At 48.3% G+C, this 25589-nt stretch overlaps 1 protein-coding gene across 2 annotated transcripts in view; it reads left to right on the top strand.

Annotated features, from left to right (window-relative positions):
• The window catches only part of pappaa (pregnancy-associated plasma protein A, pappalysin 1a), a 74839-nt gene that overhangs the window by 43590 nt on the left and 5660 nt on the right, over positions 1-25589 (top strand). The window contains exons 12-22 of one of the 2 annotated variants that reach the window (XM_027025625.3): positions 3347-3454; positions 3865-4000; positions 4141-4354; positions 7149-7332; positions 12398-12581; positions 13295-13496; positions 13840-14038; positions 15429-15576; positions 16168-16283; positions 20879-20950; positions 22075-22173. In XM_027025625.3, the coding sequence (XP_026881426.3) occupies positions 3347-3454; positions 3865-4000; positions 4141-4354; positions 7149-7332; positions 12398-12581; positions 13295-13496; positions 13840-14038; positions 15429-15576; positions 16168-16283; positions 20879-20950; positions 22075-22173 (1662 nt within the window). The other variant, XM_081718938.1, reaches the window with a different exon arrangement.

The raw sequence follows: 25589 nt of genomic DNA, 5'->3' as shown, positions 1-25589 counted from the left end.
AGCAAGTCTAAGCAGCACCATGCAGGACACGCCTCTGGCGGTACTGAGATGGCATCCTTGGTAAATGCCCAGAATATCAAGAATCTTGATACCTGTTGACTGCTGGCATGGCCTTATGTAGCATCCAGCATCTGTTTTGCTACTTTATTTTTGCTGGTCCAGCACCAACGCTTGTAGCTGTTCCTGAATCAGACGTTTGACACAGAAAACCAGGCACTTTTGATTCCTCTGCAAGGGTCCTGGACTGTGGGTGCTCTGAGAGGGTCCTGGACTGTGGGTGCACTGTGAGGGTCCTGGACTGAGGGTGCACTGTGAGGGTCCTGGACTGAGGGTGCACTGTGAGGGTCCTGGACTGCATGTGCACTGTGAGGGTCCTGGACTGTGTTTGCACTGTGAGAGTCCTGGACTGAGTGTGTACTGAGAGGGTCCTGGACTGTGTGTGCACTGTGAGGGTCCTGGACTGCGTGTGCACTGTGAGAGTCCTGGACTGAGTGTGTACTGAGAGGGTCCTGGACTGTGGGTGTACTGTGAGGGTCCTGGACTGCATGTGCACTGTGAGGGTCCTGGACTGTGTTTGCACTGTGAGAGTCCTGGACTGAGTGTGTACTGAGAGGGTCCTGGACTGTGTTTGCACTGTGAGAGTCCTGGACTGCGTGTGCACTGTGAGAGTCCTGGACTGAGTGTGTACTGAGAGGGTCCTGGACTGTGTGTGCACTGTGAGGGTCCTGGACTGCGTGTGCATTGTGACTCACTTAGCTCAGCCCGTTTTGAATGTGCTGGACCCTATATCAAGGCCTACTACAGGAAGTCGTTACATGGCCATGTGGCTTGTTCTCTCCTTGTATATTTTCCACCTCATGCTTCTTTCCTTCCTTTTTTATTTTGTGGACGATTGTGAGAAATTTGCTCCCATCTGGGTCATTTGCATCATTGTGGTGGAACCTGGTAGTCACGCGTTAGCTTGCTGGGAAGACGGGAAGACAAACGCATGTGTTTGAGTTTGGGAGTGAAGGGGTTCATGCAGCTGTAGTGACTAATCACTTACTTTTATCTTAAGTGATCATTTACAACACAATTTGAAGTCTGTAGACAAGAGGATTGTGTTTTTGTGTGTGTTGGTCTGCGCTGGGTGGGTGGTGGTGGTGATGGGGGCGAGGGACGGTGTGTGTGTGTGTGTGTAGCGGGGGGGGGGTTAGTGTGGAAACCCTCCCTCTCAAACTGCACAGCTGGACTGAATTACGTCTTGGAAGCAATTGTCAGGCCATCCTAGGCAGACTTTGTTTTCAGGAGTGAACGCTGGAGGATATTTGCTTATAATTAACTTCAAAACATCCAGTTGCGTGCAGGCGGGCTGTAGGGGGCAAGGCGGGCGTGTGTAAAGTTTGCGCAGTGTCTGTTAATGGCTGGAAGAGTCTGTGGCTTTGTGGCCTGCGTGTCAGAGGTCTAAGCAGAAATGACATTGCCAAGTCTGCAGTCTTACAGGCCCTCCACCTGAGGCCGAGGCGAGATCGACAAGCCTTACGGGACCTTCTTCAGAGTTTTAGAAACTTTTGTCAGGTTTTTCAGCATTTGTGATCTATCCTTCTATTGTATCATGAATTTAGGTGCGTGCAGCGCTCTGTAATCTTATGCCGCTACGCCATAATCAAGCCCTATAGCGTGATTGCGCTTGGCAGTTCTCAAAGGCCTTTTCTTGCTAGCTGAACAAGTCCCAACAAGCTCAGGAACATTTAGTGTGCTGTTTCTTCCACCTCCCTCTTTACTTTACTACCTCACATTCTTGCAACTTGTGGTTTCTGACGATTTATTGTACATCATTTGTTTTATTGGTTTATTTTCCCCCCGTGCGTTGCTTGTGTTAGACCTGGCTTTAGTGGCTCTGTTGTGGTTTAGCAGTGATGTCATGGGGCTGGAATGCTGTCCACGGGGAGGCTTCCTCTCTCCGCCCCTGGGGGGGGGGTGTCTCACGGTGTCTGGATGTATTTATTCTCCCTAACAACCAAATCCAAATAATGATGACTCCGTTTGCAGGCGGTTGTACAGTGGGAGACGGATCGATTATATAACAGCAATTTGGGAAGGTGCTAGTGGTCGTGGTGGTACTATGAAGGCATTTAATGAGTTTACGAGTGCAGTTCAAGATGGCAGGATATATGTTTCCAAGCTGCGAATAGCATATTGCGAGGTTAGACCAGTGGAAAAAGGGGGCCGTTGGGGTCACAGAGGGTAAACCTTTATTTGCTACCTTGTCCCAACCTTGGAACATCTCACCTGTGGAACATCTCCTCACATCAGTCAAATCAACAGATCTGTGAGAAAGATATTAATGATTTTATAAGGGAAGTTTCCACTGGAGCTCAGGTTACTCATATCCAATTTCGCTGAATGAGTGGAAAAGGCAAAACAAATTGTCTGTATGCCCTGCCATGGAGCATGGAATTTTGTGTCCCGCTTTGAAGAAGTGACCACTGGAGAAAAAAACAAAAAACAAGGAAGCAAAAACAATAGCAAAACAAAATAATAGTAATAATAAAAAAAATTGTATAACTAATCCAACTTTGTCAGGGGACATGCAGACTTTCTGCAAAGGTGTTCAATGAGCCCATCTTCTCTGAAAATGCAGACTCAGTCTATGATAGCACTAGCCCAGCCCTGGTGTAACTCTCACTCATCTTCACTCCCACTGCAAGAAGACAGCTCCGTAACCTCTCTATGACCAGCTTGGAGCTTGCGTGGTTATGAGATGTTGTCTGCCCTTGCGACAATTACTGATTGGGTCTGTATCACATGACTGCAAGCAAATATGAATTGTGTGTGTGTGTGTGTATATGTATATGTATGTGTGTATATATATATATATATATATGTGTGTGTGTGTGTGTGTGTGTGTGTGTGTGTGTGTGTGAACAAAAAGCAGTCCAACAGGAGTGTGGAAGGTGAAAGCTTGCAGGTTATGAGTCTGCATCTGGTTCATTTGGTCCCAAGGTTTACATTTATCAAAGAAGAGGTGGGAGAGGTGGAGGGAGAACAGCAGGAAAAGAGTGAACTCAGGACTTATGACTGTGGTTTTCGAGGGTGGATCACACGCCTTTTTCAGGCCATGTACTGCCGGGCGCTCTGCTGCGTTGCATTCCATATGCCATAGGCCAGTAAGCTGTGATAAGTTCCTTTGTATCTCCTAAGCGACAGTTCATGGGTGGAGCTAACCACTGGCTGCCCTTTTCAGAGAATACGGCAAACTGAAGAGGTTATGTTGGAACAGGACCTCGACAGACAGACTTACCGGCTGATTAGTGCTTCTGTTAAACTGCTTTTAACCTGCTGTTGTCCCGTTCCAACCCCACAGACGTGTCAGTCCAAGGTGTTCGACCTGTCTGACGGAGTTTCCCAGTATGCCTGGTTTCCCTGTCGTGAGGCCCAGCCAAAGATCTGGTATCCCCGCTACTGGCTGAAGGTGAGTTTTGCTTTCTTTGCTCTACCTTTGATCTTTCCATTAGTAGTTAGAACCAAGAGCTGGGCACTCACAGTGGGCTAGTCTGGAATGAATAGCATCACCCAAATAATGGTTTAGAATAAAAGTTTAGGAAACCCAGGTGTGAGAAAACTGCAGTAAACCACGTAGGGTTCAGTCCTGATAGCATCATGCCACATCCATTTGCAAATGGATAATGCTAACAGACTGTATAAAAATGTTAGCCAACAATAAACTGAATTTTTGTGGAAAGGCCTAATGCTGTATCCAGCATCTACATGAGAGTCAGCTCCCCTGAAATCCTTCCCATGGTCCTGCATATATTGTTCCAAACCTCTAACCCGCCAAGGTCAGCGTAACGGGACAGCCCACTTATACATGTCCTCTTGCAGGCCTATTTCTTGCACCCTATGGTAGCCGCTGCAGTCATCGTCCACCTGGCAGCTGACGGGACCAGCTTTCTCGATCAGACACAGTGCAACATCACCGTGCACTTGGTCGACACCAAGGAAAAGATGCACAGCCTAGGTGTGTGAAGAATTACTAGCAAGTGTGATTCTACAATAAGGCGGACTTATCTATACATACGGACTATACGAAGCAAAAATGATCCAGCTTTATCTGGTATTGATTGTTTTTGGACTTTACGACCGCGCCTTCCCCTGCAGGTGACTGGCGGTTGAGCTGTCGGACCAACCCCCTGGTGATCCCTGTGAGTCATGACCTGAGCGTGGCCTTCTACCACACCAAGGCCATTCTCCTGACCTTCCGCTGTGAGCTGGTGGCCATCTCGGGCGTGGGCCTGCGTTCCTTCCAGTTCTTCGACCCTATCACCATCAGCAGCTGCCAGAGCAATGAGATCTACAATCCCATGGGCCAGAGGTAAGCTCCGGGGTCCACCACAGTGCTGGATGCCCCCTGTGGACCTTTCCCAAGACAGGCACAGAGAGCTGAAGCTGCCATTCGAAACAGACGTTTCAGTGTCGTAAGAATTTGTCCTTCGCCACAGGCCTTTCGGGCTTTTAATATTGTGTAATTAATGTCATACATATGTCTCCCTCACAAAAGGGTTATATGGGCGCAGAAAAAAAAAAAAAAACAGCTTTCTGCCTGGATTCACTTATCTTGCAGTTCTGAACTGGTAAAAGGCTGAGGGGAATATATCCATATCAATTAGCCATTTCACTTTTTCAAAGCCTGTATTGAGATTGCGCCATAACCATAGCTCCATTGCTTTCTGGGGGCGACGTGATCTTTTAAATGAAAACATTTTGTTTTCAGCTAAAGCAGTCGTATTATTCCATCTTGTTCATTGAGGCCTGGGTGATTGCCATACCAGCCTATAAATTACACGGCAATAGTAATTTGCAAATGCTGGAAAGGGCCACTTCTTATATTGACAACAATGATTTGCATCAGAGCGCTTTATACCGCTACGGAGCTGTTCATTGGCGCACGCACATACTCTCACAACCAACCCAGAATATGATCTATGCTCCTGCACTCCTGGTTTTCTGCTTGGCGTCACGTTCAGAGGCTGCAGATGACTTGTAGCTGTCAGCGTCCTGCTTCCCATAACCCCTGTCCTTCTGTCAAGCCCCCATCCCCAGTTCCCACTGCTGCTAATAGCAGTGACCACCTTTTATCCCCACCCTTGTAACACCGCCACACCCCACCACTCTCCCCCTGCTTGTTTCCATAACCCCATGCCCGTTAAACAAAGCCCTGGCGTTCGCTCAGATATTTGGATGTGCTGGAATGTGTTTTGTTCATTCCTCCGCTGGCCTTCCCATCCCAGCCCAGTCTCCGCAGGACTGCAGGTTTAAATAAGTATGCCGATCCACGCATGAGCGCTGGCAGCTTTAAAACGGACATCGCACCCATTTCCTCTTTGCTCTGAAGCGAATTAAGTCGTGTCCTAAAAAAGGTTGCAGAGCTGGACAGGCAATGATGAACAACTGCAAACTTCAAGATGCAAAAATTATGATTGCTGTTTTGATTGAGCCATTGACTGGTTGATTGACTGTCTGATTGATTTTGGCTTTTGTATTTCTTTCGTGCTTTGGTTCGTATTTGTTATCAGAGATAGCTGTGTGCGTAATCAGACGCCGAGCAACATGACAACAAACCAGGGAGTTCTAGATCTGCAAGAATTCGCCGTGCAAGATTTATTGACATTGTGTATCGCTGCTATTGCGAGGAAATATTTGTGCGCGTAATCAAATACCTGTAGCCCACGAGAGGTTCGGCAGAGCACATTTTTCTCCCACAGCCAATGTGAAACCTTTGGGCGGTTTTGAAAAGCTAGATACAGATATTTTTACTTCTGCCAGATGAAACCTTGTGTGTGGGTGAAATCTTAAACCTCTACTTTGGTCCATTTCTCATATTGGCTACTGGGTTTCGGAAAGTGACCTCCTCTCAAACGCCCTCCAGATCTTCCACCGTACCACTTGGTCAGCTAAAAGCTCAAAGCTGCTGCCTCAGCGTGCCAGTTTTAAGGTTTTTTTTTCTCTCTTCTGACTTCTTCCTTTATTTTTTTTTTAATTTTTAATGCGCATCGAGCCCTGGCAGACACAGGAATCGCAGTGTGCACGCTGTGCACGGAGTTAGAAATCGCGACAACAGCGCGTAAACTCGAGGCCCTGCTTCCAACTCTTGCCCTTGTTGAGTTGTTACAGCCGCGTCCGCAGATGGCTCCGTGCTTGAAATGAAGGAAATAAAAAGACCTAGTGTGCAGTCATCATAAAGTTGGGATATTGTGTTGTCATTTATTTTAATAGGCCAGTCTATTGATTCATTAAAAAGAACTTTCTCTCTCTCTCTCCCCCCTCTGTCTGTAATCCAATCCCCTTCTTCCTCTGTCTTGCTTTCTCCATGTTGATTCAATCAAGGCACAGGCATGTGTTAATGATCCAACAGCTGATTGATCTGCTGATTGATTTCCGTTATTTGTCTGTGTGAGGCAGAAGTGGCCAGGCCTTGCTTGCTCCTGCGCTATGGACGCCTCCCCATCCTGCACTTTTAACACAGCAAAGGAGAAGCGTCCCGTTGCGGTATGTCTAGGTGCAGGTTGGGCAACAGATCCCTCTTACAGCTCTTGGCGGGGGAACGCTCTGTGTTTCCTCTGCTAACGCATCGCCGCCGCCTGACCCCAAAGGCCTTGTTTGGGTCGCAGCCCCCGCTCGAGCTTCTGGTGAGCGGTCGGCGTGCGCCGAGCGGGGCTCCGTCCGCTGTCTCGGTGCGGCGCTTCCGTCGTGGGGCTGGTGGTGCTCATTTGTTTAGCTCCAGCGGTGGAAGCAGGGTGTGGGCCAAGCACATCCTATTTATATTGCAGCTGTCCTCTCCATGGCTTTGTTGCCAAAGTAATGAAGATTAATGTCAGGATGACCGCGGTGTGCGCATCTCGCCGGAGTTGAATGTGACATGTACTGTTCCACTGTTAGTCCCCAGAGCTGTCTGGAGGATGACGTAGTGCAGTTTGTGCACGACAGCCACTAAGCAGCCTTTCTCTCTCTCTCTCTCTCTCTCTCTCTCTCTCTCTCTCTCTCTCTCTCTCTCACTGTCTCCCCATCTCTCGTTTCTTTCTCTGCCTTTTCCCCTTTCTCTCCTCTTTCTCCCTGGCCCTTTCTGCCTTTCTTTTTGTCTCTCTCTCTCTCTGTCTCTCTCCCCCCAGTTGCGTTCATTACTCCTGCGAGGCCATTGACTGCCAGGAGCCGAAGGTCCGCAATGCAGAGCTGAGGTGTAGCGGCGGGGGCAGCCACGGCGACGGCTACTTCAACGGGGCTCGCTGCAACGTCACCTGCAACAGCGGCTACGTGCTTCAGATCCAACGGGACGATGACCTCATCAAGAGTCAGGTACACACACAGCCAAGAAGTAGGTACAGGGAGGGAGGAAGAGAGGTGGGGAGGGGGAGTGTGTGTGTGTGTGTGTGTGTGTGTGTGAAAGAATTAGAGATAAATAGAGAGGGACAGAGGAATATAGATAAATGGAGAGAAAGAGAAAGATATGAGAGAGTGAGAGCGAGAGCGAGAGAGCGAGAGAGAGAGAGAGAGAGAGAACACATGAGCTTGTGCATTCCAGCCGGCCTCTTTTGCCAAAAGCCCTTAAGATTCTGCACTGCCATTAGCATTATGGAACAGCACCTCCACGGCACTTTGCATGCTTGGAGGACCTACATGTGGAAGTGATTACCAGTGGCCCTCCCACACACCCACCCGCACCCCCACCCACACACCCACCCACCCGCACCCCCACCCGCACCCGGAACACTCCTGCCACACCCACCCAATGTCCATTAATGGGGCCAGATATAAATTGAAATAAGTTGAAATCTTGTTTGGTCATATGTTAGCCTGACAGTCCATGTTAGGCTCTGAAATACAAAATGGTTTTAGGGGCTGAATCACAGTTGGAGCGGAGCGCAACAACTCCTGGACACACACAGCCCATATGAAACAGACTGGAATGTGTCATAATCCTGTAAATAGTTGACATAATCTCATTATGTCAACTATTCAGATGACATTTAGTTGACAGTCCTATAAATAGAAGACACTTTAAGGTATTTTTTTCAGCATTTCAGTGTTCACTATTGTATGTGGGAGGGCGTTATTGTGACTGGGAGCATTTGTCACTCAACAGGTTTTGTGAAGGGGTCATAGTCCCCATGGAAAAACAGGACGTCATCCTTCTGTGTATCGTGTTTGCGTCCTGTGTTTGTGTGTTTACGTGTATTTGTGCTTGTGTATCTGCAAGTGCAGCATCAGCACGGAAAGAGTGAAAGAGGAGTGTGATGTCAATCTGCACCTTATCTTGTTTCATTAGATCGCAGACGGGCCTCGCTCGTGTCAAACGGGCTTCCAGGAACTCTTTTAGACCATTCTATCTCCAAAACCATCTGTTCTCTGCACTTGTTTGTATGTGTGTGTGCGTGTGTGTGAAAGAGATCGGCCGAGAGCGTGAGTGCTCTCTTGTTTTGATTTTCTCTGTGTAAACCCTTTTCTCAGATGTTTGATGGATAACCGATGTGGGAAACACGCTAATCCCACTTTCCCCTGGACATGCAAATCTCCAGCGCTGCGTTTGGGAGATTAGTTAGGCTGGTGGGTGGAGGTGTGCCCTATCCCCGGCGATAGAGCAAATAATCAATTATTTGGGCAACAGCTGGGGAACTCGGAGTGACGTGCCTGGGTGCAGCTTTCTCCCATTCCTCCCAGTGCGAGGAACACGTGATCTGTGGAGGTACTCCTTACCCCGCAGACGAGACCCGGACAACAGAACGACGAGGGCTTGAGCAGGCCGTTGCGAGAGCACGGCCATCTCCCGCTCTTCTTTAAGGGAAGGGGTGGGGGGGTGGGGGGGGGGGCGTTTGGCATTTCATAGTTTAACTCACAGAGTTGTGAAGCAGACCCACACCTGTTTATAACCGACAGAATTCCGACCTGTGCAAAGATGTGTGATGCCGAAGGCCAAGACCGGCGGACAGTTTGCCAGCATCCCAATGCTGATGTCCCATGACAACGTATACTTTTGTATTGATAGTCTATATCGTGTTGCCGTATTGATGAATACTGCATGCGGCCGCACTTACTGACATGTAAGCGGAGATGATTGCAGCCGTCAGCCGTGTAACACGGTACTTCAGGACAGACTTGAGAAATGACCTGGGTGGAGGAGGGAAAGCACGGCTCTGTACCTGGAGTGGCATCGTGCTGGGGTTCTGCCCCGTAAACATTCTGATACCCGGGCTGGGTTAGACGCGATGCCCGGCACAGTGGACGAGAAAAAGACTTTAGAAGAATTGGAGAAAAAAATAGTAAAGGAGGAAACTCCTTTTGCACAACTGCTGTCTTCTCAACACGAACGTGCTTTTTTTCTCACTCTGCCTCCAGCTGGACATTAACTGCCGGTACCCTGTTGTTTTATGTGTGTTTGTTATAGGTTTGTTTGTTTATGCGCACGTGTGTGCACTTCTTCCATTTACATACATTTACCTGTGTCTAATGCTTTTTGCAATGGAATGCAACATTCGCCACGTAACAGTCATCAGTTAGATCCACTAAACTGTCAGTGACTGTGGTTTCCAGCCACGAACCCCACAGGAAACCCCCAGCAGAAACCCAATCTCCCAGTGAAGGAGGGCTGGCTGGGCCTTACTGATCAGGGCCATACAGGCAGAGACTGGATATGGGAAGAAGTTTCATGTAATGCCTGCTGATCAGCCACGAAGCAACCTGAGACCAAGATTACACGCGCACACACACACACACACACACTCACACACACACACACACACACACACACACACACACACACACACCACATACACACAAATGTAAAGACATATTCTGAAGCAATATTCTAGAAAGGTTGGTATAGGTTTAGGTACTGCATATTCTGTAGGTAGACACCTGGATGTGCGTGTGCGTGTACGCGTGTGTGTGTGCGTGTGCGTATGCGTGTGTGTGCGCGTGTGCATATGCGTGTGTGTGTGTGTGTGTGTGTGTGTGTGTGTGTGTGTTGTGTTGGCATATGTGCGACTGCATTTGTGGGTCTCACTGAACCAATCAATCATACAAGAGACGAGTTTCTCTTCATCTTCTCAGGTATTCTCAGACATATAGACTGCTCATCCAGACATGGCCGTATCAGTTCCCAAAGTATAAAGGTGTCTATTTACCACCCGTATTGGAGACATATGTTTTTTCACACAAAAATGCAGAAATAGCTACATTGAGTCTGAATAACATGATATTGTTTTGATGTGTCAAGAAATAGAAACAAGATGAGATGGTAAGGTGTGGAAGGAAGCACAGATTTGTGTGTCCACAACGTTAACAGAGTGCAGCCTTCCTGCTCCAGACTCTGGCCATACGTAAAAAGATGCCAATTCTTGTGTACCAACATATTTTTTACGATTGTAAATGCCATCAGAACATTTTGGCTTCCTTAGAATTTTAGATCTCTCTGAGTAGTTGCCTGGAAAGGATGCCTAGACACATACCCTTATTTGTCTGTCTTCCCTTTGTGTTTAAGTCCCTGTACACTTTTCCATATGAAACTATTGTCATGCACTCAAGCACGGACCACTACACAGCAGAAGGGGTGTGTGCAGAAAAGCCCCCGACCCCCCCGCCCCTCACATGGGTGGAAGAAAAATATTACAAAACTATTTTTGAGGCTGGTGCATTCAAGGTTTCACCCAAACACCAGATAAAATCTGCTCTCCATCTTTCCTCCTTTCAAACAGGCTGTTCTCATCTGTGGTGAGCGGGAAGCGTTATGAAGGAACACTGTGTTTAATTCAAGACACGCAGCCTCTGCAGTGTCTCAGTTCCATCCATGTCATAACGCTGGAGCATGGACCCAGCCATAAAAAGCAATTACCGGGGGGGGGGGAGGCATTTCTAAAAAAATGAAAACAACAATAATAAAAAAAAAAAAAAAGAACCAAAAGACTAAGAAGGTATTCCGCACTCTTCCAAAACAATGAAAACAATGAGTAATGGCTGCTTGGCTGAATATATGTCTCCTTTGATATCTTTCTTGGATGCTGTTACCTCAGCGAGGCTATCGGATATTCTCATATTGTTCTCTGACCGAAACCATATTTGTGCGGAGCGTATGTTCGGAGACTGTTGCGAGATTTGGGTTTGGTCTTTATGAGCCAGCGTTACACTCATCATAACTCAAAGGCCGTAGCACATAAAAGTGAGCATTCAGCCACCTGGTGAGGGGATTACTGCGCTGTAAGTGTTAATTACTGGCAACCGAACATGAATTTGAAACGATAAAGTTCATTTTATCGCAAATTAGAGGATTTCTTGGGAATGCAGGGCTGTTAACGCTACAAGATGCTTCAAACGTGAACATATAAGGGCTGTCTGAATATGGACTAGATCAGAACATCAACTGGAAAAGAAGTATCCTGCAGAATCCATTTGGCCTAAGCACGGCATTTACAGAATGAAAAGTGTGCTGTGGGAGACACTCACCAATGTGTAGGGGACGAGGGGTTAGGACAGACCTTTATACAACGTAGCTTTATTTATTTATTTATTTATTTTTAAACACAACATAAATTACTGAAGATAAGCTGTGAGTATTCTGAAAGGGTTTGGCAACAAGGCAGAGTTGTGAGAGGAGTTTGAAGATGAAAAGGCCAAGTTAGAAGTGAAGGCCTGCTAAGAGGACCTTCACTTTGCAACCAGATGTTAGGTCTGTTCGGGCATTTTTGGAATATCAGTTTGTCGGCGAGGCAGTGGAAGCCAACATTCTTTCTCACTGGTATCCAAACCACAAACTGATTTGCTTAGATCAGAACAGCCCATCATGTCTGGGCTTTGGATGGGAACAGACACTGGCAGAATCGCTTGCTGTAACAGATATAACCCATTAAACATATATCATATGAAAAGGTTCGATGGTTAATACACACCTTGTTTTGGACTTTTTGGATGTATAAGCTTATAATCATTTTATATTTATTTACCTATGGATTGCATTAAAAACTAAGCTTACAATGTGCTTATGATAAAATACAAAGAGAAAATACAAATTAAAAGCAAATTTTTTGAAGGCTAATATCTTCCTTGGTTGTGTGCCCTAAGCTGGTGTGTTTAGGGGCTCTGGGGTTGTGTTGCTTCCACACTCCTGCTGGTTCAGCACAGGAACGCTGAAGGTTCTTCTCTGGACACACCACCCTGCAGATGCATCACAGTACTGTAGCCCTCTGTTGATCCACTGGTTACGGATGTCTGTGTCTCCGACTGGACACGTTAAAAAGTAGCCCAGAGACTTTAATGGCGTAGCACACTAAACTCCCGCATCTGTGAGATTGTCGGCGTTTCTTAGTGTGCTGAGGGTTCTGCAGCTCTACAGAGTTCGGTGCTGATGGCCCATGTGTTTGCCCCAATGCAGTCAGGATCCATGGTCACCATCACCTGCACAGACGGCAAGTGGAACAAGCAGGTGTCGTGCGAGCCGGTGGACTGCGGCCTGCCCGACAAGTACCACGTTCACCCTGCCAGCTTCCACTTCCCAGAGGGCACCACCTACGGCAAGAAGTGCACCTTTCAGTGCAGGGAACCAGCTCAGCTCGTGGGTGAGAGTCAAGCCCACCTCATTTACACACGTGCACGCATGCACGCACACACACACACACACACACACACACACACACACACACATAGATGCATAAACTCACACATACACAAACACATGCATACAAACACACACATAGGCATGCTAGGCATGCTAGCATATACATATGCTTAAGCTTGCTCACACAAAGACACAGACACACACACACACACACACACACACACACACACAAAGCATGCACACTCACATGCATATCCACAAAAACATGCACACACACTGCTGAGCTACTGCTGAGCAAATTGGAGTTGAAAGGAATACGTCACCTAACTGGCAGAGGGATAGCGGATGCTAGTGTGGACTCACCAGTGTGATTCATTTGCAGAGCTGCCAAATGGCCACCACTGCCTTCAGTGTATTATGCTATGCTAAAAGCTCTTTCCAGTGTTAATTTAATAAGTGTCTCACTTAGCATTCATAACATTAGCATGTTTAGGGATTTACTTCACGGTGTAAGTAACAGTATAATTAGTTAGGGCCATCTATGGGTGCTGTGTATTAAATCCTTTTTGCGCAGTCTGGCCAGCAAATTCGCCATACTTCATTACCCATGAATAATCACTCCTGAGTACTGAGTGCTGAATACCGAATGCTGAAACCAGTGACCACAATGCACTGCGTTACACAAGCATTTCTGTCTTTTCCCCCTGGCCTCAGGCACTAACAACACGCTGACGTGCATGGAGGACGGTCTGTGGTCCTTCCCTGAGGCGCTCTGTGAGCTGCGCTGCCCCGCCCCACCCCCTGTGCCCAACGCCGAGCTCCAGACCCTGCGCTGTACCGAAGCGGGCCTCAAAGTGGGCTCCCTCTGCAAGTACAAATGCAAGCCCGGCTACCACGTCGCCAACAAGCCCAAGAGGTGCCGCCCCCTTCCCCTCAGGCCACACCCACCGCGTCCTTCCACCAGACAGCACTGTCTCTTTACTCACAGTTTTAGCTCTCGGGCTTATCGATGTAATATATCCGTCCGTGCAGTCAATCAGTGGGGGGCGGGGGGGGGGGGGGTTCCAGTAAGATCTTAAACAGGGTCATGATGGCAGTTCAACAAAACATTTCAGCATTTGAACCACCTGCTCACTGTGTTTGCATCGCTATGTTCAGAATCGTAACACTGTACAATTTGAAGTCATCACCGTGTGAATCACCTTGTCCCAAGAGACTTTTCTCTCTCCTTTTTTAACCAATCATCTCCCTCCCCGAAGGCGGGCCTTTAAGAGGCAGTGCACGGAGGACGGCCGTTGGCTGGAGGGCTCCTGCGAACCCGTCACGTGTCCGGAGCCGCCGGCGGTCTTCCACGGAATGTACCAGTGCACGGACGGCTTCCGCTTCGACAGCACCTGCTGGCTGCAGTGCCACGGGTCGGCCAACCGCACAGCGAGGCCGCCCGCCCCCTGCAAGCAGGTCCGCCTCCATCCTGTCTCCGCACACCGCCAGCTGTTACCGTTCCACGGACGGCCCTGCGTGTGTTGCTGTTTTTTATGGTTGCAGTTCAGTTACTTCATTTCAGCGATAGGATTGGAGTTAACGCTGCTAAACGATTTAATGACGGCCCATTTTTTTTACTCTGTAGCTGATTTGGGAAGACCCAGTGCTGTATGTGCTGCTGGCCATTAGCTACTCGGTGGCTCCGCCTTCTCTGCCTGTCTGTCTGTCTGTCCTCTCGCCTGTCCATCTGTTTTGTTTTAAACATGCAGAGGGAAGAGCTATGGTTTCAGAACCTGGAACAGGGTCATGATGTGTTCTGCCAATGTCCTCATCACTCGGGCACACACACACACACACACACACACACACACACACACACACACACACACACTCACACACACACACACACTCACACACTCACACACACACACACACACACACACACACTCACACACACACACACACACACACACACACACACACACTCTCACACACACACACACACACTCTCACACACACACACACACACTCTCACACACACACACACACACACACACACACACTCACACACACACACACACACTCTCACACACACACACACTCACACACTCACACACACACACACACACACACACACACACACACACACACACTCTCTCACACACACACACACACACTCTCACACACACACACACACACACACACACACACACTCTCACACACACACACACACACACACACACACACACACACACACACACACACACACACACACACACTCTCACACACACACACACACTCACACACACACACACACACTCACACACACACACACACTCTCACACACACACACACACACACTCTCACACACACACACACACACACACACACACACACACACTCTCACACACACACACACACACACACACACACACACACACACACACACACACACACACACTCACACACACACACATTATATGAGTACTCTCACTCCAGTGTTGCCAGCAGTGTTTCCCCAGCACACTATGATGTTTCATCATGTCACGTGACGTCACTTTGGAATTTGCAACATGGCACAGACATAATCAAACGATCCCTCATGAATTCCTGGAAGTTCGGCACCAGAGCACAAGAAAAATCCAATGAAGAGTGATCCAATGAAGCATCATTCCAAGAGCATAGCATTACTGTTTTGTAGAAGCATAAGTAATGGACAGTACCTCAATCTGTCCTCGAGACACACTGAAGCAGGCGCGCCATCGTGCTTGGCGACCGCGTTGGGTTAACCGCACACAAAGCCGTGTCACACGATGTTTCGCGTGACACACGATGTTCCGCCTTTCTCTCTCCTGTTTCCCTCTAGGGCCCTCACACCAACGTGATCCGCTGTAGGAAGGACGGGAACTGGACCGGAACCTTCCGGATCTGTCCTCAGCTGAAGGGCCAGTGCTCTCTACCTCAGAACCTGCACCCCAGCATCCGGGTCGTCTGCAAGAAGGGATATGCCATAGGTGGGTCCGCGCTGACTGGGGTAACACTGCATGCACCTGCTGGCACACCCTTACATGGACAGACGCTCACAAGGCTGCTTATTTTGTCTTTGACCTGGGAGGTGGCCCGAAAATCTGGCAACCTTTCGGGCCTCTTCCCTCTGTTAGCGTTACTTCAGCCTCAGATTATGATAACATCCATTGCAAAATGGTGCAAACACAGACAAACACACACACACACACAAACACACATATGCACACTGGTTTCTAATAGATGTGACCCGTGGACCTGCTATGAATTCACTCTTTCAGAATAGGATTAAGCTTTAAAATGTTAAACTTTTGTTCTGATTTTAGGGACATTCCCGTTCCTAGTTATTTAGTTGAATGTCTGCTTGGAAAAGCAGCTATAATGAGCTCACTGGGGGAATAATGAAACACTGTCACTGTGGAAGTCGGAACCATTACACTTTGACCTATTCCCACCCGTTTGGATTATGGGGGATTTTCTTATTTGAAGGAATAAAATGATTTGATACTTGAAACATAATTTTGCCTTTTCTCTCCCTGGGTCTCTGTCTCTGTCTCTGTCTCTGTCTCTATCACACATAGGATCAGAGTGTGAGCTTTCATGCCGGGACATGAACAACGATGTGGTCATCCTCCCCGACAATATGACAGCTAGCAGTTTTCTGGAGCACCACTGGATAAACCCACCCAAAGTCATGGTGTGTTTTCTTCTGTTGCCCAGGACAACACACACACACACACACACACACACACACACACACACACACACACACACACTCAGAGGCTCTCTATCTGTCTCTCGCACACATGCGGTGCCACAGATGCAGAGGGAATGTTGCAGTGTGCCTCGAGTATCTTTGGTGGGATGTGAGCTTGGAGGTGATTGACTGGTGATTCATAATTTCAAAATGCCTACACGCTTAGATCTGCTTTTCCCTGAAAGGTGTCTGAAAGGAACTTCTCCTCGATCTCTACAGCAGCCACATGTATAAAACATGTAATTGGGGAAAAAATGCAATTAAATACATAAAAAAAAAAAAAAATCATATTCCGAGTTGTTTTCTGAATAGAAGTGCTGCTTAAAAATGGACTTTGTAGGCAAGGTAAAGTGGCTTACAGTAATCGTCTTGGAGCGCAGCTTTGCTGCTGTTGGATGTGCAGACGCACACCGCTGTCATAGTCGTCCACCCCAGCCCTCATTCGATGATCGCTCGTTAGACACACAGCCAGGCATGCACCGGTCCTCCTGATTACCCCGCACTGGAAAAACGGCACGATTACAGTAATCTCTGAACCTAAGTGAACCGCAGTGAGGTGGGGGCTAAGTCGGAAAAAGTTACAAAGCTGCCGGTAAACACTATAATTTTAAAATGACCCTATTATGTGAACTAATAGGAAGAGCTTAATGTACATTCACCTGTCAGAAGTATTGCATTGATTTAGCGATGATTGCTGGAATTGGTTATAGGACGTTTCAAACTAGTCTGGGGAGAGTTTTGGTTCACACCTGTCTGTAGAAAACCCTGATTTCCCTGGTGGGATCTCACTGGGTAACAGGCTCGAGGCCATAACCAAAGAGTTGTAGGGCTTCATGACGTATTGGACAGGCTGCAAAGCACCGGGCATTTCGCTGGTGAAAATGAGATTTAATCACGGAAATTTGTTAAAGCTGTTCTGAAGATTTTTGCCAAGTTTTAGGAGAGACTCAGTAAACTGTCACGTCCAGAGAAGCAGAGTTTTTCTGCGAATATATCGTATTATATAGTATTATATTTTGTATATAGTATTATAGTTTGTTGTTTTGTTATTGTTTGTCACTGTTGCTGATTTTCTATTACTTGCATTTCTTTCGGACAGGAATTTGTGCTGAGTCAGCTGTTTTGCACTGGGGGAAACAGAATGACAAGTTGGTGATCGATCGGTGATATTGATTTCCTATGCGAGCAGGGCTGTAGGGGACACAAGGAGGTGGGGGTGGGAGGTACGGGTGGAGCAGGGCTGCTGGGACGAGAGGAGCCCGAATCGATGGCCATGAAGCGAGCCGGTGGGTGGGGGCTGACATCGAGCCAAGCCAGATCAATAGGCGCTTAGCTTCAGTTGCTGCAGCTTGCCACCAGAGCGGCCCCGTGCCAACCGGTGGTGTCTGAGTTCCATGGGCCCTGTCCTCTGCCAAGCTGCCCGACAGGAGTGCGCTGACCCGGCCTGGCTCGCCTCTGCAGTTCGCAGCTTATTGCTGCACTGTGTTGCTAGCGCTTGGCTAACTACGCACTGAAGTGGACCTCTGTAAGCTAGCATCACTAAGACGCCGGGGCTCGTGGGTAATTGGAGTTCTGGAGGGCAGCTGCACTACATGGCCTTACAAACCTGATTCAGCCCGCCTGCTAGTTAGGTACGCAGCTGTGGCAGAGCTGAAAAACCACTAAACAAGCCAGTGGTTTCGCAGACTGTCTAAGTCTCGTGCTAGAGGAGCACTAACCATGGTTGGCTGGTACACTAGTTTGGTGTGATCAGTGAGATTCACCAGTCCACTCTTCCTCAAGCTTTCCCCGATGACGCTCTTCTGCCTGCTGGACGCGTCCTCGTAGGAAACACAGTCGCTGCGCATTCTATTTATTTATTTATTTATTTATTTATTTATTTATTTATTTATTATTTCCGAGCCAGTCCCGAAATCCAGTCTCCTATCTGGGCCTTTGTTTTATTGCTGACTCGGGTTTTTGGACTGCCTTAATCAGTGATCATGACGAGTCACCCTCGGGAGGGATTCGTTTCAGGTTCCTCTGCTGACCTACTTAGAATCTCCACTCTTTTTTTTTTTTTTTTTTCCCCTCACTTGCTTGCTGCCTCCCTGATATCAGCAAAACTGCGCCGCACTATGCTGATGTGCAGGTATCAGCGGGTCCCTGGCAGAGACTGAGGGCGCTTACGTAATGCTGGCACAACAGAGGGCTGAGACCATTGCTCATGCCAGGCCCCTGCTGGAGGGTAGGGCTAATATATGCCTCTAATTAATAGCCCCAGCCTTTATTAAATGGGCTAAATTTGATAGCAGTAATATGGGGAATGATGTGATGGCCAGATAGAGAGAGTGGGGGGTGGGGGGGGGGGGGGTGCAGGCTGCTCTTGCTGATTGGATTTAGGGCCCCGTGGGCGGCTAATGTCGATGATGTCATGCGGGCCGAGGCTGGGGAGAGGCCGACGGAAGAGCTGCATCTCCGGCCTGGAGGCCTGGGAAAGCTGGATCAATGAAAAAGCCATGTGACGTCATCCACCTGTTCAGCTACCCCTGCGGAGCAGGCGCGTTTGATGTCATTCACCTGTCCAGCACTTTAATCCCTAGAGCTCCTCTGTCTGAAGAACAAGGCTTAAAGATACAAGCATATGTGGCTTTTCCTCTATTTATATAATTTAAAGTTGCAGTTAGTTTCAGATTTTCTTGCTAAGTGGTCTGAGCAGCCCTAGAAGGTATACAGGTCATCACCCACATGGCCAGGCATGTTAGTCATAGCATAGAGAATGCAATGCACAAGCAAAAATCTAAACTTCAACAAACAAGTCGTTTAAACTACTACCGTGACAAACAGTGACCCAGAGGGCAGCAGTCAAACAGATGCGCAGAGCCATGGAAGTGTGCATGTGTGCTGACCGGGGTGATGTCCTCACAAACTCTCTGCTGTCCTCACAAACTCTCTGCTGTCCTCACACTCTCTGCTGTCCTCACACACTCTGCTGTCCTCACACACTCTGCTGTCCTCACACTCTCTGCTGTCCTCACACACTCTCTGCTGTCCTCACACACTGCTGTCCTCACACACACTCTGCTGTCCTCACACACACTCTGCTGTCCTCACACACTCTCTGCTGTCCTCACACACTCTCTGCTGTCCTCACACACACTCTGCTGTCCTCACACACTCTCTGCTGTCCTCACACACTCTCTGCTGTCCTCATACACACTCTGCTGTCCTCACACACTCTCTGCTGTCCTCACACACTGCTGTCCTCACACACTCTCTGCTGTCCTCACACACTCTGCTGTCCTCACACACTCTGCTCCGATCATTTCTTCCCCACCTGTCTTACATTGATCTGCTGACGGGGACGAAATGTAAAATACCTTAGTTTGCAGTGGCAACTAAGCAATAGAGAAAAGTGAGGAGGCTCTGTGTGTGTGTGTGTATGTGTGTGTGTGTGTTTGTGTGTGTGTGTGTGTGTGTGTATGTGTATGTGTATGTGTGTGTGTATGTGTGTGTGTATGTGTGTGTCTGTGTGTGTGTGTCTGTGTGTGTGTGTCTCTGTGTGTGTGTATGTGTGTGTGTCTGTGTGTGTGTGTGTGTGTGTCTCTGTGTCTGTGTGTGTGTGTGTGTGTGTGTGTGTGTGTGTGTGTGTGGTGAGTCCAGTGTAAATATATAACTGATATCTGGCCAGTAGCAGAGGGCTGCCTGACCTCTAGGCCTGTCCCGTGTCCCTCCCACCCCTGGGCAATCAGGCTCATCTTTCCATTGAAACTAACCAATCATGTTAGTCTCATTCAGTGTTGTAAAAGATCTTCTGGTGCTGGCACTATAACTAAATCCATCATTTACTGACAGAAACTTGGAAGATTCTAATCAATCACTTTCATATAAAGTTTTAGCACTTAGCATATCTGTAATGGGTACAGCATGACCCAGTGCTACCAAAAACAATTGCAATTCCAAGTGAACCTTGTGGCAAATAGGCTCTGTTGCCACGGCACCTGCTCTTGTGTGCGCTAACCTGCGTAGTGATGCATGGAGCAATGAAGGTAATGCTTCACAAGCCGTTCGACATGGATTGTTTTCTGTTTCTTGTTTTTTTTTTGGGGGGGGGGTTGTTAGGTGGACAGAAATCCTGCTTTTATGATGTCTGTGAGCACTCTTCTCCCTGAACGTTTGGCCGTGATGGACTGGTGAGATTGAGTGTCATTAGCTGTGTGGTTGCTGCTGATTTGATTGTTTTGGTTGTGCTGTGATGGACAGCTTTTAAAGTGCCCGTATTTCCAAGAACAAGGCAACAGACCTTTTTAGAGCAGTCACAGAAAAGACATGAAAGCAGGTTTGTAGGTGTTTGTCAGTAATCACAAAAAAACAGCCAGGGTCCAACAGCGGAAGCTTTTCTCACAACTTAATTCACGGGAATCAAAATTACTCTCACGCATTAGGTGGACATAATAACAAAGTTCAGTTCTGGCTAAAGTACTAACTGTCAAGTTTGTTTCTGGCCCAAGCAGTGAACTTGTAGCTAAATTGTGTTTTCTATTTTTTGCCCACAGCATTTGGTGTGTACGATGGGCCTGAAGTGGTACCCCCACCCCGAGCTCCTCCACTGTGTTCGGGGCTGTGAGGTAAGTTCCTTGGCTCACATCCGCCCAAATGCCTCCCTCTCCTTCCTCCTTCTTCCTCCCCCTCACTGGTGGCACTCTCGCCTTAACCTCCATTTGCAGAGGCCCAAGAAGATTCATGAAGAGTATGAAGTTATAGAGGAACTCTACACTAAAGTTGGTACTCAGTACTTGTATGAATGGCTGTGATGGTATACCCTGATGTACTGTGTTTTTTTTAACACCTTCTTCACACTCTTTTTTTTCCCAAAAATGATGTAATGACCATCAAGGGATATGTAATGCATATATACATATGCATAAATTTACAATGAACGTTTTGGGTCTCATTCATGCGTTCTCTCTCTCGCTCTCCCTTTCTATCTCTCCCTCATTAAAATTCCCTGCCAGTTCTTTCCATTTGGTGGGACCACTGTATTGGTTTAAAGATTTTCTGATTTTGCTGTCATGCAAGTTGGCATGAGTAAGAATTGTGTATGTTTGGTGACAGCATCTGCAAACACAGAGAAGTTTAGGGAATCCATGCAGCTAAGTTTGTGCAGAGAGGGGAAACAGGACTCGCCTTGAGTTCAGCTTGCACAGGGATCGTCTGTTCCAAATGATGTCACCAAGAGTAAAGATAGTCTAGCTGTTAGTGAAGTGACTTTTAGTAGTGTTCTGTGGTAGCTTTTTGCATCATGTCCTGTATTGCACCTGAATCAAGCTTGTAAAGGCTGTGATAGCTGCTTGCTGTATAGAATCATATGTGTTAGAGTAGAGAAAACCACAAAAACATTCAGTGCTGTAAAATACCTGGTGCACCCAATATTACCCAATGTTATCCTTATTAGAACAACACTTCATAAATATAATCTGACTTCGGCCGATATTTGTTGACTGGTTGGCCAAACAAGATTTTCCATACGATTGTTTGTACCTTCAATTATTAATCTATTTCGAATGGAATTTGTGCAACACATTTAAAACTGTACTGCCATTGGATGCATTAACATGCCACTAACATGCCATGCTAATCACGTCTTGTATTGAGCCTTTCCCCGTTTTTGGGGCTCAGCCCCAGCGTGTTACGCGATGAGCGACTCTTTCCATTGTCATCTCCACTCATGGCTCTTTCTTCTCCACCACAGCCATTCCAAGGAGACAACTACTGCGATGCAATGAACAACAGAGCCTACTGCAATTATGATGGAGGGGACTGTTGCAATTCCACCGTCAAGACTAAGAAGGTATCCCACTACACCCCTCACGCCTCCCCTCACGCTCCTCCCCTCATGCCTCCCCTCATGTGACTGCGCGTGCTGAGGCCGCTGCGATTGATTTTGAGGTTCTTTCAAACTTTCATGAGACTTAGTTAGCGACGGTGTTGAATGCCTTAATTCAGTCCTGATTTGTACTATTTGTACTGATTTATACTACACGATTATTTAATTTTATTTTATTTTTATTTCCTCCCAAAGAATCGTTGTTTTCGTTTCTCGGTCATGCTTTCATTCCTGTTCCAACATGCATGCCTGCGCCGATGCATTGTGATACAAAACGTAAGCAGTAGCCCGAGTGTCCAATGAGGAGCCATTATCAAGCTCTCAGGGACCCCGATGCCCGCCCGCCCTGCCAGAGCGGATCGCCAGGCAGGATGAAGGCCGTCTGTAGAGCTGGGAAGGGCAGATCAGCGAGGGCACGAACGCCAACCCGTGCTGGGCTCTCCCTCCCAGGTCCACCCGGTACCCACTGATTCCGGGTGCTTGAGAAAGTCTGCATGAACCCCACTGCGCCTGGTGGTCTTTAAAACAGGCCGGGAGAACTCCCCTTCTCCTGGGCAACTGATGCTTTCAAGCGCCTCCCCAGTGCTTCTGACTTCTCACTTCCTTCATCACTCCTGCCTCTAGTCGCTGGAGTTTCTGAGCCCTTAACCAGTAAACACGCTGGAACTGCTGGCTGAAAACGGTTCCAGCAGTCTATAAACGCACCTGGAAGGAGCGACTTGGTAAAGAGTTAGCTACTTCGGTCGCCACCACCCCTTGTTCCTCTAGGCCAAGTTTGGCTGACATCATTCGGTCGGTCACCGAAGGTGCGAATGACGTAGCGTAGCCGCTGTTCACACAGAGCAACGCAAATATGGCTTGCACATGGTACCTAATGGCGTGTGCGCCTGTGTGGCGTGCGCGTGAGACTGCACCGCCGGACAGGGTGAGGTGTCTGGCATCTCCTTCTCTTTTATCCCCCTCATTACTTTCCCAATGAGTCCTCTCCCTCTGAGATCCCCCTCTACGACGGGGCTGGTGGTCACCCTCAAGCTTCGCCGCTCATTAAGGCTTCTCCGTAGACGGTCCTGCACCGCGCGACGTTACACCTCCACCTCCCCCGCCCTCCTGCCTCTCGAACGCTTGGCCGCGGCTAAGGGGGAGAGGGCCCGGGTGCCGGTGATTCATTACAGCCGGCCCTATTAGAGGAGCGCTTTTTTGGAAAGCTCGCTCGCTCCGGCCTGCGTCAGCAAGCAGACAGGGGGTGTGGGGCTGTGCCAAGCCGGCTCGCCAGTGTTGACGGAAGGTTAAATCGCCCTGCAGTCGTTTGCCAGGCTACTGATGCCCTCCCCTTCGCTGTAGTGCGTCATCCTGCCGTTAGCGAAGGAAGCACTGCAGGATGGGAATGGAGTCATCCTTTAATGAGGTGGAAGTGTTTCCTTTTTTCATGTGTGTCAGAAGCAGAGCTCTGGTGTAATGAGATGGTCTATTTTTGGGACACACCCAAAATATGAAGAAAAGCCCAAAACGAGCAGGTTTCTATTTGCGGCTTTGTCATGTTCGTATGCTTGCCATTTAGGTTTGTACTTTTTTTGTGTCAGAATTTTTTTTTTTTTTTACCTGTAAAGTCCTCAAACGCCCGCCCTGCTTAAGCGGGGGGGGGGGGGGGGGGGGGGGGTTGTGGCAGAGATTCCCGCCTTCCAGTTTTTCTAATTCCATAAGCCAGGATTTTTCTGATATCTAAGCCGTAAGACCGTCAGCACTGCAGTAGCACACCAAAGTGTATTGCATAAAACAGGGCCCCAAAACCCCTGCAGGATTCTCCTTAGGTTAGAAAAACAGCATGCAACTGATATTTTCCGAGATCTGGGCTGTGCCCTTGCTGGAGTTTGCATCTGATTCCCCCCCCCCCCCCCAACACCCCTGCCCCAGTGGGTCACCTGGCATCCCACGCTGATGCCCCACATGGCGCGAACGCATCTCAACCTGGCAGGCTTCGTATAAACGATTTGCAGAGAAAGCACCAATTGTAATTTGATTGATGGACTGCCAGAGCAGAGATGTCACAGAACGCTGCTGAAGTAGATGAAACCAGTAGAGGAAAGACGCCGGACGCGCGGGATGAGCCCGGCTCTGCTTCGACTGGAGCCGTTAGTGTCCTTGGCGATCGCTGGCTCAACACGGAGCCTCTTTGCTTCGCTCGGCCCTCGCGAAGCTTTATCTCGGTCTACAAACTTCCTCAATTCATTCATACATTACTTAGGAAAGCCTATGAAAACATTTCTCTTCAGACCAATGGAGGCCATGCTTTAGTGCACAGATAAGGTCCAGCCTGACTGGCTATGATCTACTGACTTTGAGTGGCACTTAAGCTCTTCTTGCATTCCCTGACTGTTTTGTTGAGATAGTCAGGCAAGATACTATGTGACTATTTGTTATTCCTTTCTGTTTGCACTCTCAGCCGTGGCACTGGAAAGAGCTTTATTTGAAACAGCAGGGAACGCGCCACCTGATCTTGATTTGACTGGAGAACAGATGGGTGCTTCATGTGCACTGCAAAACAAAAATTAGTGAAACTGTTGATGACAAACACTGTCTTTTTGACCCTGTACCATCTGATGGCCGTTTGGAAGCGATTTATTTGATCTCAAATAGTTTCCATATGCGTTTGATCATAATCAGTTACTCATGTAAGGGATGGAGGCTTAAAAAACGTAAAAGCGTGCAGATGACTGTTGACTACCAAGGACGTTATGGCTTTAAGTCATAATGAAGTGGGAGAGGTGTGTGCTCTGCACGGCAGTCGTTGGTGCCCAGAAACAGTTATTGTGTCTTGCTTGCCATTAAACACGTGCACCGCGTATGTAGGAGAGAAAATATAGAATGAATCAGGTTTTGAGGTGTAGAACCTCAACAGCCACGACGTCTTGGCGAGTTAAAGAATAAGATCATTTTTTTAACTGTGGTTCCAGACCAGCATGATGCTTGGCGCGCGCTCTGTAAGGCTCCAGCACAGTGACGCTGGCTCTCGTGCCCTGGCTGTGACTCAGCTGGACTCCCATCGCCTGTGACACAGCACATGAAGAAGAAAGTGCTGCCAACAACCTGTGCGATAAGATCAGAAGCACCCCCAAACCCCCAACCAACCCCCACTCACCCTCCGCCCCGTCGGGTGAAGCCCTTTGCGGCTTCGCTCTCCTCCAGCCCGATAACCCCGGAGTGAGGGAAGCCGAAGCACTTCCCGCTGCCTGCATGTGTGTTTTCCTTCATTATCTCTACCCAGCTCTCTCTCTCTCTCCCTCCCTCCCTCTCTCTCTCTCTCTTCGTCTCCCTCTCCTACCACCCACCCCCCGTGCCCACCCTGCCTTGTTCCTCACATCCCCCCTTGGCTTCGGTATTCT

Source organism: Electrophorus electricus, chromosome 8, assembly GCF_041902795.1.
Source record: "Electrophorus electricus isolate QZ-2024a chromosome 8, ASM4190279v1, whole genome shotgun sequence".
Classification (NCBI taxonomy): Eukaryota; Metazoa; Chordata; class Actinopteri; order Gymnotiformes; family Gymnotidae; genus Electrophorus; species Electrophorus electricus.
Note: the sequence above shows the minus strand (reverse complement) of the source record. Positions and strands in the feature narration are given on the sequence as shown.